This window comes from Calonectris borealis, chromosome 4 (assembly GCF_964195595.1).
Source record: "Calonectris borealis chromosome 4, bCalBor7.hap1.2, whole genome shotgun sequence".
NCBI lineage: Eukaryota > Metazoa > Chordata > Aves > Procellariiformes > Procellariidae > Calonectris > Calonectris borealis.
Window position 1 is genome coordinate 6,997,313 of NC_134315.1, and position 15,944 is coordinate 7,013,256.

General features: G+C 43.5%; 2 protein-coding genes and 1 non-coding gene across 7 annotated transcripts in view; 1 reads left to right on the forward strand and 2 right to left on the reverse strand.

Annotated features, from left to right (window-relative positions):
- PTCD3 (pentatricopeptide repeat domain 3) overlaps positions 1-15,135 on the reverse strand; it is a 24,468-nt gene extending 9,333 nt beyond the window's left edge. For 2 of the 5 annotated variants that reach the window (XR_012673416.1, XR_012673415.1), the window contains exons 1-16: positions 13,887-14,551; positions 13,460-13,509; positions 12,341-12,380; positions 11,250-11,295; positions 10,424-10,492; positions 9,029-9,133; positions 8,479-8,602; positions 7,309-7,427; positions 6,469-6,542; positions 6,065-6,152; positions 5,903-5,963; positions 5,536-5,618; positions 4,720-4,864; positions 3,640-3,690; positions 2,670-2,753; positions 403-431 (exon numbers count right to left, since the gene is read on the reverse strand). Coding sequence is in view for 1 of the 5 variants with exons in the window: in XM_075148478.1 (XP_075004579.1) it covers positions 403-431; positions 2,670-2,753; positions 3,640-3,690; positions 4,720-4,864; positions 5,536-5,618; positions 5,903-5,963; positions 6,065-6,152; positions 6,469-6,542; positions 7,309-7,427; positions 8,479-8,602; positions 9,029-9,133; positions 10,424-10,492; positions 11,250-11,295; positions 12,341-12,380; positions 13,460-13,509; positions 14,814-14,908 (1,263 nt within the window). In the remaining 4 variants the exon portion in view is untranslated. Of the gene's footprint in view, positions 1-402; positions 432-2,669; positions 2,754-3,639; positions 3,691-4,719; positions 4,865-5,535; positions 5,619-5,902; positions 5,964-6,064; positions 6,153-6,468; positions 6,543-7,308; positions 7,428-8,478; positions 8,603-9,028; positions 9,134-10,423; positions 10,493-11,249; positions 11,296-12,340; positions 12,381-13,459; positions 13,510-13,886; positions 14,552-14,813; positions 14,909-15,058 lie in introns of those variants that run through there. The other 3 variants (XR_012673418.1, XM_075148478.1, XR_012673417.1) reach the window with 3 other exon arrangements.
- LOC142082547 (small nucleolar RNA SNORD94) lies at positions 5,685-5,826 on the reverse strand. The gene has a single exon (XR_012673733.1). It is a non-coding gene; the product is annotated as a small nucleolar RNA SNORD94 (small nucleolar RNA).
- POLR1A (RNA polymerase I subunit A) overlaps positions 15,058-15,944 on the forward strand; it is a 36,409-nt gene continuing 35,522 nt past the window's right edge. The window contains exon 1 of the mRNA XM_075148471.1: positions 15,058-15,189. Coding sequence (XP_075004572.1) covers positions 15,113-15,189 — 77 coding nt within the window. The 5' untranslated portion in view covers positions 15,058-15,112. The remainder of the gene's footprint in view (positions 15,190-15,944) is intronic.

Below are 15,944 nucleotides of genomic sequence, written 5' to 3' on the forward strand. Positions count from 1 at the left end.
AAACGTTTTTAATAGGATGCAGTGACTACCAAGGCATTTTGTTTAGCTGAGATGAATGTGTGACTCTGCCAGCGGGCGAGAGCTTTCTAACCTGAACTGACACCACCTGGCGCAGAGACTGTCTGACCGCTGCAGTGTCACTAGGAGGAGGAGGTAGGGCACAAAGACAGGGGCTCACGCAGAGATGCACATATCACAGGCTTGCAAGTTACCAATTTAGGAGGTATCAAGCAAAGAACTGCAGAATTATGGAGGAAAGTTACAGGAGGTGACGAACACAGGTGAAAAAGGGAAAGATATTGAGAGCTAACCCATGTATGACAGGTTGGAAAAAACTCACAGGCAATTCTGAAACAGCTGGAGGGCTCAAAGGAACTCTCATTGCAGGGAAGAGGTACTTACCGCTTGCATCGCTGTGGCAAAAAACTTGGCTGAAAGGGAGAAAATGGAGTGTTAGTCAAACTTTCAAGACGACACACAGCAGCTCATTAACTCAGCCTCCCAGAAGACAAACTAGACATGTTCGATTAGAAAGCTGAATTTGTAGCTGAGTTTGACAATGTAGCAGGGATCTTCACTTTATATGTAGAGACTTTGGTGTGTTATGAGTTTTGCTAGCCAGTGTTCTGAAGGCAACTATACTGCTGTGCTTTTGGAGACAGATTTAAGCAGATGATTTGTTTGGCTTTAGGCAGTTTTACAAAAGCTACATTCTCTTGTTTGTTGCAAGACAGCATTATTTGTCTAACAGGCAGGCTACAAAAAAAGGCAGCCACATCACTCATTTTCTCTATTTACTCCAGCGGAAGAGAACACATGCAACAGAGACAGGTGTTCAGGCAGGTTACCCACCTCTTTAGTACACCCCAGAGCTGCCCAAGAACATAAAATTGCCCCCTGAAAATGTCTCCTTCCAGTTTCGTGAGGCTTTGACTCCGCTTTCTGTAACTGACATTTCAAAGCTGCACGGAGACTGACACTGACTGAGGGAGGCAAAGCAAGCCACAGCGGGAGGAAGGACCTAAACTATCCTGCTCAGTAGGTCATTTCATTTTTGTGGTGAGAATTTTGGATAGGTGTTTTTGGTTTTTTGAAGGACACATAAGGGCACTGGATGCTATCAGAGACTGAAACAAAGACTAGCTGGGGGTAGCAAAATGGTGGAAAGAACTGTAAGGCAATTTACTTACAACCATTAGGTACAAAACACCCCCCCCTTTCCCTTGCAAGACTTAATAAATTAACTAAATACTTTTAAATCAGAAAAGACAGTTTTGTGTTATTTGGGTATTTAGTATACACTTCAGCCACAGCCTACAGAATCCTCTGGGCTTGCAGGGAAAGGAAAGGAAAGACCTTGCAGGGAACGCAGATGCTTCTGAAGGGAAGAAGAAAGGAAACACACTAAGGAAAAAAAAGCCTCAGTTTTGTTCAAAGTGTCAACCTGAATTCTGCAATAGCAATTACCAAAAGAGCATAAGAATGTTGAAGAATAGCAGAAAACATTTACATACACATCTTCCTTAGACAAAGTGGCTTTGATCTAGTCTTACGTGAGCAATCTCTCCCTCTCTCTCTCACCTGCTGTGTAGAAAAGCTCATTCAACTCCCATGATTCAGGCAAGGTCTGTATCTGCGTGCCCATAATCCCTGCCTTTGCTAACAGTGTTATTTCTATAGAGCGTGACAGAACAGAGTGGGTATAGTCATTGTCTACACTTCTGGCAACAGCTTAGAGCCAGAGCAAGAAACAGTATAATGCACACAGCAGGAAAGCAGCAAACAAAAGAGGTGTACAACATTCTGACTATTTCCAGGCTTCTTTCCAAGGACAAAAAAAATAAAATGCTGGTAGGATAACCTAATATGCTACTCCAACATAACATCTCCTAACCTTTGTCCTTTAAATGGCCAAAAAAGATATCAACTCCTCACTGGTTTCCTGAAGCATGCACTGCAATAGCTTCTTCACCCTACCATATATAGAACTGTCAGCTGCTAAAGAGTGGCTTCCAACACTTTGTTAACATCGCGTTGTAACAGCAGAGCTACAGACCCCTCTTTGCCACACTCATCTTCAGACTGAAGCTGCGTCTACTTCCAAACATACAGAAAGGCTTATGAACATCCTAGGGCAAAGTTGTGTACATACAGCGGGCAGAAAGAGCCAGTGAGACACAGGATGTTCAGAATCTATCCCTTCTACAGACCCAAGCTTCAGTTTTGCATGAAGTTTTATTTCATGCAATTTTCTGAAAAGGATTAGGAAGAATTAGAATAGGAACTCAATCCATACTACAACAAAAACATGCTGTTTACCAGATGTATGTCATTTCATGAAGCTGCTAGCAGATGTTCCTCCTTAAACTAGTCTTGCAAACAGCCTTGTGGTTTTTATGGTGTGGGACTCAAATGTTCATTCACATGGGGTATGCTCCTACTTCCACACAGAAACCTGTGCACCAATGCATAGCATGCATTTGTCCTTCTAGACTCCTAGAAGGACACCAGAATTTGTCCTCCTTTGCCTCCAAAAAGTATCAGAAGGGACTGATAACAAGCAAGGTGCATGCATTCTTTCTAGCTGGGTAAAACTACTTGAAATCCCCCAGGTATGTTTTCACCCAAGCTTAAACAATGTAGATTATCAGATATATTGAAGTCCATACCATCATCAGGGTCCTGGGGAGTGAAGCTCCTCTTCTCAACATCATCTAGCACCTCAGAGATGATGCCTGATGGGTAAAGATCAACTACGGGACAAACAGACAAAGTAACATCACATCTCAGTTGTACTACACACTTCATTAGTAAAAAGCCTCAGCCTGCAAATATACTATGGAAATGGAAACAAGCACCATGATTTCAAACAAGTGTCATGATTCTCCTATCCGCACCCCTACTCGTGGTGCTCCACACCAGCTGGAATTTTATTCGCACTAAAATTTGCCCTACTATTGCCAGATTTCCACAGTACAACAGGGCACGTTAAGAAAGACACAAGTACTTTCTAGCACGGAATCCAACAGGCCTGCAAGATTGTCTGTTAGCATGTGGCACTGGGAAAAACATTGCATTTCATAAACAAACAAACAAAAAAAAACCAGAGAGACTCCAGAGCAGTTCCTCCACATTTGGACTGCAGTTATGACTACTGTGTCTGTTCTCTTCCCATGCCCACAGATTTTTGGCTAAAGGATCTCCAACAGTTGGGCTCCTGCCTTCTAACACAGCTATACTTCAAGAGAGCTCTAACGTACAGAACTGCTGCAGAAAAACAGAATCCCTGTGCAATTTCTTCCCTGTGAGTGGCACAATCTAAGAAAACACATAATTAGATCCAGCCTCCACAGACTTAGCTTTATGGACTTGTGGCCACAAATGGAAAGGAAATGGGCTTGCTTTCTAGTTCTGCCCATTCTCAAAACATAAGGATTCTTCCCTCCCTGTGAGAAGTTATGATCCTCTGTAGCTTTTTATTCACCCAAGTAGAATCAGACTGCACAGATAACATTAGGATCGCATATGTAAGTTGTCTTTTAATCCATAAATCGACTGCCTTCACCCATCACATTTGGAAAGCATTTAAAGCAGGTGTTAAACAGGATACATTCATGGACAAGTTGATATTGCACATACCGCTTCTATAAAATATAAAGAGAAGATGATCATACGTTGCAAGGCTAGGCTCTGAAAAGCAAAAACACTGAAGTTACTTCGACATTCTTGGCTGAACTTTACACCTGAGCTCTAATTCACAGTCTCCAGCCCTTCCAGTCAGCATAAATTTACTTTATCATTTCTCTCCCTGTCCACCCTAACACTGGACCAGACCTCACGTACAACTGGGAGAGATGATATCCGAGAGTGGACCACCAGCTGAAGCAGCATATTGCTATAGGGCAAACAGCCAAGCTTCCCTGCTCTAAATTAAAAGCAAAAATATTTAATAACTGCTCATGAACCTATCTTTGGTATATCAGCAAGCACGTTATTAGGGTAAAGCACACTCTACAAGACATCAAATCAGCTATGCCAACATTCCCTGTTTTTGCAATGTTTACTTGACATCAAAAAACATCATCTATATCAAAAGCTTTTTTTCTGTAGCGATGTAGATATATAGACCTGAACTGGCTTGGGTGGCTTGTGAAGCAAATCTCTTCGATCTATGGGAAGCTAACAGACTCAGCTAACTGATGCAAATATATGTTCATATTATTCACTATTTCTACAGCAGTACTACAATAAGGACCCAGTTGAGAAAGAGCCCATGGGCCAGGATATACTCCCCCACTGCATACACAGTGTAGCTAGAGGTAACTACAGGTAAAAGTGTAATGATAAACATGCTTCTAACCTAAAAGACTACAGCATCAAAATGCTTCATTATTTGACCTAAAGGGGTAAGTGCACCCACTATATTGTAATTAGTAATCAACACTGAACAAAGATTCTGAAGATGATGATTCAGTTTGAAATCCACAGGCACTGGCTTGCTGAGCGACCACAGCTCAGTACTTAAGCATTTTTATTTCTCAGTTCTCTTGCAAAAGGAAACAAATAGTGAAGTAGAGAACACAGTGAGAAATGCTTTCTTCCACAAGCCTTGGACTTCTTCCCTGCAACTAGGAATCACGGTGTTGTTTGCTGCTGAACTCTTAAGTTAGCTATTCTGGAGGTGGCACTGGAATATAACCACCATTCTGGTTCTCTTACCTATATCAAGTGCTTCCATTTCCTTTATTACCAATAAAGACATACTTCTGCCTACACCACCACATCTTCTCAGAGTCTTCAGTAAAGCATTGAAAGTTAGCAGATTCGGTTGCACTTCCTGTTGAGCCATGTGATTCAGGAAGACCTTAAACAAAATCCCCAAATCCTTAGTGCTTCACACGTTCAGCTTTCAGGTAGGTATACACGCATTTCCTCAATCTAATCCTTCTCACCCCCTTCAAGTGAACAACTCTACCTCAACTGATCATTTATTAAGGGTGTACCATCTAATTTTTAATTAATTTGACCAAAAAACAAGACCAGAAAATTACATCAGATTAGATCTCGGAGAACTGTGTCTAGAACATCAAGGAAATTTTTACATTTACATACTAGTTTGCCTTACTGATGTTACGCCATTAGAACTGGAGCCTCTAATGTTACCCCTCAAAATCCCATTTCCACCACACCACCATGAATCACAATTCAGAAAAGAGTTTTTATCTAAAGTTGTTTGTTTGTTTTTATCTCCCAGCATAATCTCTCCCAATTATTTTTTGTCTGGGCAGTTCTTGGATCAAGTATGTTCTCACAAGGCAAACCACTCTGCAAGGGCAAGGTTGGATTTTGAACATTTTCCACTCCTCAGTAGTTAGTTTGTATGTTTAAACTAGCGTACTTTCTTTGCAGCAGATACTAGTATCTTCGTACAAAGCTCGTTTTTAGTCTTCTAACAACTGCAAAATTCTACTGATAAAGCAGATGCCGCCCCTACACTCTTACCCCTACCCCACCTCTTTTGCTCTACCTCCTTACCTTGGCTAATTCCCATCTTTCTATGAACCTCTCCTTTAGATATGGGACTGCTGTAATCAGTGCGTTGAAGGTGTGCACATCAGCTGGAAAACGTAAGATAATTAATTTTAACTGACAATTACATTCTACAGAAAACAGTTTGTTCTAACATGGCTCAGTTTTTGGCAAAGTCTCATGCAAACCTGCTTCCAGTGAGCCGGCCACATGCCAGTTGCACTGAAATGAACAGTTTGCATTCAGCTCCCATGATCTAGCTGAGGTCCGTACCCCTGCGCCAATCATCATTGCCGTGAAACAAATATTCATGTACCCAACAACTGGTTGCTGCTACTTAGAAGACCACAAGACAAAACCAGGAGACACTTACCCTTGTGTCTTTCATTCAGCAAGTCTATGTACATGTCATAAGCTTTAGCAGAAGCCCCATGCTGAAAAAAACCAAAAGAACATCAAAGATACATGATCTCTATGACTGTGTGAGATTTCACAAGCTGAAAAACGTTCTCCCAGCACTGAAGGACAACTTTACCTTCACCATCCCACGGATCATTGTGCAATAGGAATGTGCATTCCTCTCTGGCATTATCTTAAATATCCTTTCAGCATTGTTGTTCTCCCTAGAATCAATGAACAAGCTGAATGTTAAAGAACTCAATAAAAGATATCTTTAGGAAAAGGATTTAACATGCAGAACAAAATAATGGGCTGTACTCCCAAAGGCTGACATTCAAATATATTACTTGCGACACTTTGAGCTATTCTACAATCACTTACTAGACTTCCATAAACACTTTAAAAGATTAGCAAACACAGACGTATTTAACAAGTAACACCTGTAAGTATGGGCTGCTAAAAAGTCTTTAAGTCTGTTTTGTAACAACAATGCACGTGCACAACCACTGAACACAGGAATACTGGCAACATTTTCTATACCTCCATCTAGAGCCAGATGTCTGTGAACCTCTTTGGAAATGTCTCTTCGGAGCCTTCTGCTCTGAAGCGTTCACCTGGAGAGATTTTTGCAGAAATAAGTTTCTCAGAGTTCAAAGTTATGATTAAACATCAAATGACGTGATTTGGTAACAACACAGAAGTTCAGCAGCATATGCTACCAAAGGTGTTTTTTAATGGGTTATTACATTAAAATAATTTCTATTCTTATGTTCAGGAAGCAATAACTAGATTAAGAATACTGTTTATGTTATTAAACATAATAACAAGGCAAATTATATGTACTTGTGGAGTTGGTGGGAATCATTAGAATATAACACATACTCTGTAAAACCCTTTCTCTCTCGACAGTCTTCCCAGGAATAGGTATTGTGCAACACATCTACTACTGTACCCTGCAACCTGATACTCTGAGGTCACACAAGGAGCCCTCAACTTCATTGAAATCTAGTTATTATGGTTCAGACCGGAAGAAAATTAACTAGCCGATTTTACACTAGAGGTACTAGAGGAGTTTTTTGCAGGCAACTACAAAAACAAGGCTGTCAGTGAGAAACAGTTATTTAAACGCAGCTCAGCAAAACTAAGCCAAGACAGGGTTCCAGCTGCTAAGTTCAGCTTTACGGAAACTACTTTCGCTAACAGGTTAGACACAGGATTGTTGTAACTGCCGTATCTCTAGGGAATGTTGACTGTATCTGACCCACCTCACACCATCTCCCAGGCAGGTAGTCACAGTACAAAAATCTTGACATCGCCTTGATACACTCCCACTACGTATGAAAGAAATAAATAAATAGAGATCAACAGGTTTTTTAATACCCCTGGTTCTTCCAAATCCTCTTTTTCTTCTTCCTCTGTTTCCGGAGTAGATTCTCCATCTCCATAGAAGCATAACAAATCTAAAAGGCTGTTTGTGGTCTCCAGAGATACAGGGGTACCTATGGAAAATGAGGATGTACAACAGTCGCAGAGAAAGTAAAGAACACACCGTTCTACAGCCATAACAGAAAGCTTTTGAACACCCAGGTACGCCCAGTTCTCTTTTGACACAATGGTGTTCTCTAGCAAGTCTGTAAAACCTAACGCTAATACTTCCACGAACCCATTCATAACAGGAGACAATTTTAACACTGAACTAGAGTATCTGTTTTTCTATTGAAGCCACTGAAAGGGTAGTTTTCCTGATGAAGTGGGAGAGGGCTGGCAGCCAAAACTGTGAAGCAGCACAAGCCCAACACATCTTAAATTTCTGTGCTTTTCATAACTCCTCCTAGGATAAACCCTGCTGTGAAGATCACTTTGTGTGTTTTGCTTTCTATGAAACAGATTTAAAACCAACAAAACAAAAGAGCTATTTGATGGAATCATCTCCTTTCCATCTTCTAGCGGATATGAGAAGGTTTCACCTTCCCAGTAAGTTTTCCGCCTTCAGATGCTGCGGCAGTTACAGTTTTCTATTGCTTCCTCCTCATTCACCCATGACAGAGATAAGGTCCAAATTAAGGAGGAACTGAGAAAGACCCATTTATTGAGAGCAAGTCCACAGATGGTATGCTATACCAGTCCAACACAGCAGCAAAGCACTCAGCATAGATGTAGCTTATACCAACCAATATGTTACTGCATGAGGGCCTTTGCGGGCAGAATGGTATCACTCAATCACATAGCGTCTGCCTGTAACAGGCCCCGCTCTACTGCATCACAAATTGTTGCACTTTGGAAGAGAAGAAAAAAAAACTCAACACTGTATCATCTGCTTCTTGATCAGGAAACCATCTGTTCTCTGTATCACCAAAGTGACGCCTCAGACAAGCAGTGGATAACAAGGGCCCGATAATTCTGGAGAACGACTTCACCAGACCAGAGCCAGTTATGAAAGGCAGCAACATAGTCCTGAAATTGTCTTCGTAGCCTGCGCCAGCTACTAAAATATTTTTGCCAGTTTAAGTAGAGCTCCACCACAGAATGGTGGAGCAGATGACCACATACCTGCTTGCACGAGCTGATCGAACAGGTCCACAGAATCCTTCACCCTTCTGAGGTGGATACGCTCTTTTAGAGCTTCCTCACTCACTCCTTCAATCTGAGGTACAAAAGTCTCAGGCATCAAGCACTAAAAGCAAAGAGTGCAAGTTAGACACGAGCTCAAACCTTCTCTAAGCCATTACTAAAACACTAACCAAATATGCTTACTCTTCACCCAATACACTGCTTTGATAATCTCCCAACCCTCACAGCCTAACAGCAGTAGTCCTTTTGGTGATGAAGGACCACACATCCTGATCTCCCACTTTCATCCTAGGAAGTCAACATCTAAACAATATTTCTTTCTTACTTTTATCTAAAGAACCTGATATATCGAATTCCTAAGGAAAAATACTCACTTCAGAAACATAATGGAAATACAGCACTGCTTCACAGCTGTCTACAAAACAACTAACAAAATTATCCTTTTATATTAGTTTTGGACCAAGCTGACAGTTGATTTCACTACCTGACAAAGCACAAATACAATGAAAATGAAAAGCAAAATGCTTACTGGTATGTTGGGCTCCGCAAAAGTCTTGTCAAAATATTGAGGAAATTGCTTAATAATGTATTTTGCAGCATTTCTCCCAGACTCCTTCGACAATGAAAATAGACGCTGCATAGGAATGAGAGAGAACAAGATGAAGAAACACGCAATTAAAAGGCTGAGAGTGAGCAAAACATTTCCCATAACACTGAGCGTTCTGATGGAATCAAATTAAACTCATGCTTCCTTTTCAACTCTTAATAAAAACACAGGCATGACACAACATTCCAGATAAATGTTCTGGTATTTATGCCAACATAAGAATGTCTATTCTTTAAATGAGACTGTAATTTACTTTTCTGTTTACTTAGTCAAGGGACAAAGTTCTGTACCAGACATCTGAAATGCTGCATTACTACCTCAAGCTCAGAGTTACGGCACTCAGACGTTTCTCTCCCTGTCATTTCCAAGAGCATCACCTGATTCCCATTCACCTCTTTTCCTCAAGTTCTGAAGTCAGACCTTCCTTTGCTGTTTTCCTGTAAAACTCTTCACATTCAACAGCTGCCTTCAGCCTCTCAATGGCTTCACCTCTGGTACGCAGAACTGAATTATTCTTACAACCGCATCACTGATCCGCCACGACATCTCAGCTCCCAGTCTTCTCTCGCTACTCTCTAATTAACATCACACACAGCAGTTCCTCATTTCCAGTTCTGCTTTCTCCTGCCTCAGCTTCATGCTCTTTAATCTCATGCAGAGATAAGATCAGGGGAAGACTCCTTTCCTTCTTCCTTTCTATTATCATCTCAATACTACTATTTCCATAAGCCTAAGTTACCACATAGCTGCTCTGTGATATAACTAAAATTCCTGGCTTGGCCAGGACAGTTAACTGATAACATGTAGTCTGTGTAGTAACACACACATAAGTGACCTTGTGTGTTTTAATTTATACATTTAATTCAAATTTAACTAACTCTAAGCATAAGATCTCAACACTTGGAATATCACATATTCACAGTCTATACCCAAGGTATATAAACACAGTTTTAGCAGGTTAAATGCCCCACATAAAGAATTACTGTTGGGAGATATTTAACGGACTAAAAACGTGGAGAAACAGAACAACTCAGCAGGTAAGCCACTAACTTGCAGGAACGTTAACAGAGCTGTGTCAGCTGGAAAGCCCCATGGGGCAGGAAGAAGAGATAACTTTGTGGGTACAGAGTGGATTTGTCCAGAGAAATGCTACAGTCATATGCATTCAAAAATACACAGAGGAAAAAATTCTGAAAGAAGTCTGATACTTCAATTTTCTTCTTAATTGAAACTAGGCCCCAATTAGATAGAGTTTTCATAGCCTAGATGAAGAGGGGGAGAGGGGAAGCTATCAAGGATTTGAAAGGAAATACTTACAGAATTAGCTGCATTTCTTGGCATAAGGAAAGGGTCATCCTGGAACATATAATGAGCAGCAGTAGGATCCTGTAGAAAACAGAACCCAGGATTGAAACGTTTATAGTTATGTACACAGGCGTGCTGTAGGCATATCACACCGCCTCATGGAATTTAAGGGACAATGAACAGTTCTAACATAACCACCACCTAATGCCCATTTTACAAAAGCTCCTCTTCTTCAAAAGGTTTAGCCTGTTCGGAAATATTTAAAAAAGCTTCTCCATTATACACACACATGCAGGCTAACACAGTGACAACAAAAGGGTCCTTACTATAACATGACAAGGAATGAGCGCCTGGCAAAGCAAGCAGGACCCCAACTATAACAGTCTCAGGGGAGCTGAGGGGACTTGCAGGATCAGATTCAATTTCCAGAACTCAGGACAGACAGGACTGAAGAATAGCATCACAGCATTTACAGTTGTTGCCTAGCAAGAGTAGACACTGATTGCTCTTTGCAAGGCTTACTTCCTGGACTGAGATTGGGAAGTGGCAGTCTGGATTGGGAAGCTGAACTGGTAAAGGAACTTGCTCCTGATGTTAGCAAAAGCCTTATGAAAATTTCACAGCTTTCACTGGTAGCTTCAGCTCTCTCTTAGCAGTAGAATGAGGCTTTAAGGACACAGCAAAACATGTTAAGCAAAAGTGAAAACCCTGTAAAAAAGGGATGTAAAAGTCCCATCTCTCATTTATGGCCAAAGCAGAAGTAAGAGCCTCCAGAGTGCAAGGTTAATGCATGAGATGGACAACTCAACTTATTTCTGTGATCAACAGAACTACTTACCCTGTTCACGGTAGAAGCCAATGTTTGAAGAACTGCTAGCTTATCCCTAAACAGAAAGGAGCTTTGATTAATACCCGGTTGCAGACTTTGAATGTTATGCATTACATTGTATGCAGAACAAGCACAGGATTATCCTGGCCCATAAGGATTTTCAGTTCTAGGAAATAATGGGTTTGCTGCATTTAGAAAATACCACTTTTCACAAAGGGACAGAAAATTCAACTGCAAAAACAGTCTCAGTTCTGGAACAACCACAGGAAAAAGAAAAGACTTTTGAGGAAAACCAGAAAAGCGTGTGTTTCCTACTACCACTCCTACCCTTATTATACATTATCAAACAAAGAACATAAGGAAGGGATACAGAAAGAATTCCCTGGAATGCTCCTCTCAGAGCCTCTTAAGACTACCCCATCTCTGAGGGATGGATACATGAGTCCCTCTCCAAGACAAGTCTTGGGAGGAAAAAAAAAACCCAAACCAAAACAAAACTAGATTTCTCAGGATTCCTGTGCTTGTGGATCCTTAAGACTTTGGCTGTGTTTCAAGCAAATGACGAAAGGCCGCTGAAAGTGTTTAGGTGAAGGTGGTCTCATTTTAGGTTTACATGCAGACACCATTTGGCTATAAACTTAGTTTTTGCTATACAGACATGCAATTTAATCTTAAGTACTTCCAACAAAACAGCTTTTGTTCAGCTGCATAATTTCTAAACAGGATTTATTCAGCCAGCTATCAATGGCCAGGTTTATTTTGCTGAAACACACCTACATGCAGACAGCCAAATGAACTTGATTTTACAGACTTCTAGTGAATGTCACCTTTTACAAAGGAACAGAACTACGCTTAAAAATGCAGTCCTTGTAACTGTTTTTAAAAGAAAGGTCAGGAACGGAGTGTACATACTCTGCACAGACAGTAAGAGTCAAGATTATTCCCAGAGCTCCCAGTCAGCAGGAAAGCCACTAGTGGGACATCAAATCCAGGAATACAACAACTTGAATTTTCTTTTTCAGCTTTGGTGGACAGATTACATTTAGCTAACAATAATTTTTTTCCAGGTCTGTAGAGATATTCCAGCAGTAAACACTCACCAGGTTTTCCTTCGTGGGAGCACAATTTCTTCTCGAGTAACTATGAGAAACAATATTAAAATTGTTATTAGTAACAAACAGATGCCCCAAAAAAATCTTGACCTCATGAAAACTGATGATTTAAGCTGATCCAGCTGAAAGTACTAAACCAAAGATTTTAAAACCACAGTCTAATGTAGGCCACGATTCATTGTAATGGTAATAGAAAAGGCTGGCAGGGAGCTTAAGTGTCTTGTGTCCAGGCAGGATCAGGGGCCGATGGAAAACAAACATCAAAGAGATTGTACCCATTTACCCATTCAAGCTTCTTCAAACCTTACCCTGTATCTTCTAGCTTGAGCCCCAACCCTTCCCAGTCCCTCACTTTACTAGCCTTAGTCCCCCAGTTTGAAGTTTGCCATCTCCGCCCATTTGGCTTTTCCTGCCTGAATACTGCGGCAAAGTGCCCTCTCAAGTTCCTGCTCCAATAGCCTGACACCAACTGCTCTGTTCCTTCCACCCCACAGATCAATCCGCCCAGCTTTCCCAGAAAGGAAAAAAGAAAAAAGACAATACCAAAAGAAGCAGCTAGAAGTTGTCAGTAAAACCTCTTAGCAAATTCATTCACAGAGGAGCATGTGGGACCTCCTGACAACAACCCCCCAGGGTCTCCAGAGGCACCTTTCCCACCACCTCTGCATTGATGCTTTCATGAGCTGTTACTGACTGGCAGGAACTTGTTCCCATGTGCAGCACAGCTCCAAGCATCCCAAATTACGTTTCTTACAAAACTCGTAGCAGAAATATGGTAAGGAGTACAGAGAAGAAGCAAGAACATGAAGGAAACTGTCAGGATTAAGGTGAAAAACTCCTCATTTTTATTTCATAGTTCATTCCATTTCAAAGAGCAACTGGACAGTTCATGGAACTGGACAACTCAGTCCATGCTCTCGGGGCACAGAGCTGGTTGGTGGTGAGGGTAATCAAGCTAAGCCAGGAAATCTCTGCACAATGAAGATGGGGGGAAGAAAATCCAAGAAGGGGAAAGAGGGCATTCATGCCTTCTTTATCTCCTGACACACTATGTTGTTTGGAGATTAAAACAACATATGCAGGAAACTAGTGATTAAGATATCATACCTTCTGAATTTTCCACGGTCTTCCCAAGAGCTGTACCACTAGAAGAGCATCTATAAACCAATCAGAGTTTTGAATTTAGGGTAGTCACATTAATATAGCAAAAGTAGATTAATTAAATTCTGTATGATAGGTCAGAATTAATTAAAACATTAGAGGGGAAAAGTATCTGGAAATGTTGCACTGTTACTAACTCCGAATTATTATCATAAAACTCACATTTGATGCTTCTCTTAAAGCCGTAATTTCAAGAGACAAGAAGTTATGCACAGAAAAATCACACTACAAAAATTTGTAATTCTTTATTTTTGGCGATATCATGGCTTTAAAGTAGTTTTCACGAATTACTGCATCTTAGAAAGAAAATCCCGAACATAAATCAGAAAAGACACTTTATGTTTTAGAGGCAGGATCTAGCTGAAAGCAGTACCTTTTTCTAAAATATTTTAGACCTGAGTAGTTTTTACACAAGCAGAAGACCCTGCATTGGGATGCAGGGACATCAGACCTCGTTAGCTCCTGATGCCCAGTCTTTACAGAGCTGCAGGCAGCACGCTCACGGAACCACAGCTGTAGAAGGCACATCCACATAAACGTGCTTCAGCTGCTGCTCTGTGCTCAGGTCAGAGTCACAGGACACAGCTCCAAGTCCTTCTCACAATTACTCACGTTTTACTGCTTTTAAAACAAATTAAAGCTTACACGAAAATACTTTTTCCTTCCTCACGAAGCAATCTAACACTAAAGCCTTACTGTAACTGGCATTCGCATGTGCTTCCACACTAACCTTGACCCTGAGGGAGACACTGTTAACGTGCATTCATACCTCTGTGCTTTACAGCGATATTCTGTAATTCTAGCTGTTCCTATACGTCACATGAACTTATTAGGTATTTTACCATCCCAGATGTGAGATATATTTTGCCTACAAGCAGTACCCAGAGGAGCGGAACGCTTTCACTTGGGGCATACCCTGAAAGCAATGTCCCCCCCTTCCATCTGCTTTTTCGTGAGGTTCAGCTCTAGGAATCACTTAATAGCTCAGCCTCACTCCCGGGGCGGCACCCAGCCGCAGAGCCCACCAAAAGTAGGGAAAAGCCCCAGAAGAGTCGCTCCCCCACCCCAGACCACGCCATGCCGCCCCGGCCATGCCCGCCTCAGCCTGCCCGCCAGCGGCCCGAGACGCCAGCGCGCATGTGCAGCGCTCCCCGTTGCGCAGAAACCGCTACTGCGCCTGCGCGGCCTCTCGCGCCTCAACTCCCCACATCCCCCCACCTTCCCGCCCGTTGATTCCTCCACGGCGCCACCGCCGCCGGGTTGTTCTCTTTCCTCCGCTGCGGGAACGGCTCAGCCTTACCGGTAGCGCTCTCGCCTCCCGCCCGGTAAGCAGCACCGCCTGCTCAGCGATACCACTTGCTGCCAGGAGCTGCCTCCCAGCCGCCGCGCCGCCATGCCGGTACTCGCGCAGTGCCCTGCGGGAAGGAAGGCGGTACCACTCCTGCGGCGGGGGGGAGGCCGCCCCTCCGCGGCAGTGGTAGCGCCCGGCCCCGCCTGCCCCGCGCCGCCGGGACCGACCGCGTGGTGCCGCCCGTGGCGCAGCACCTTCGGCTGCAGAGAGGGACGAAGTGTCGGCCGGAGAAGACTCGCTCGTTCACCATGAGGCCGCCGAAAGTGGTGCCGTGGCGGCGGCTGGTTGGGGTCTCCTTCGGGATGTACACGGCCGAGGAGATCAGGTGAGGATCCACGGCAGGCGGTGGATTGTCCTCTTCCCCCGTCTTGTGGGTGCTGCTGAGGACTTCAACTCCCGGCGTGCCCTGCGCCAGAACGCCGGCAGGCTTCGGCGGGCTGTAGACGCGCGGCCTGCTGGGACGTGTAGTCTGGCTGCGCCGTGGCCCTCACCAGCCACTGGGATGGCGGCAACTGAGTACCCCCCGGTTGCTGAGGGTTGCGGGGCTGCTGGACTCTTTGTGGGGCTCTGAGACCCATTGCGTGGCCTGGGGCCGCTGGGGTTCTTGGAGGACTGGGGAAGAGCTGTGTGGCCGGGGAGAGGCGCGGGTGGGGGGATTCATTGTGCGGGACTGAAGGGGTCTGCGGGAAAGGGTCTGTGGGGAGGCAGGGAGGCGGCCCCGGTCCTCTCAGGAAAAGCCCTCGCTGGTAATGGAGTCGGGGGGAGTGTGGCCATTTCCATGTGCTGCCAAGGGTAGAGGCTGCAGGGTGCAGCATAAACTCACTGCATGAGGGCAAAGGCTACCCCTCTCTTGGGGGGCCTCCCCTGAGGGGGTGTGTTGGCTTCCCCCACCGCCTGAACCTCAGCGCCAGCAGGGCCTGCCAGAGCCTGGCAAAGCTCTGTGCTGGTAAGGTTGGGCCTGTTCCTTGGTGGGCTTGCTCCTGGAAACCTGGGCTGGGATCTGATCCTGAGTGTCCGTCTCGGAAGAGACCTTGCTAGTGTTGGCGAGGGGGAAAATGTTCAGATATTTTAGCACCAGCG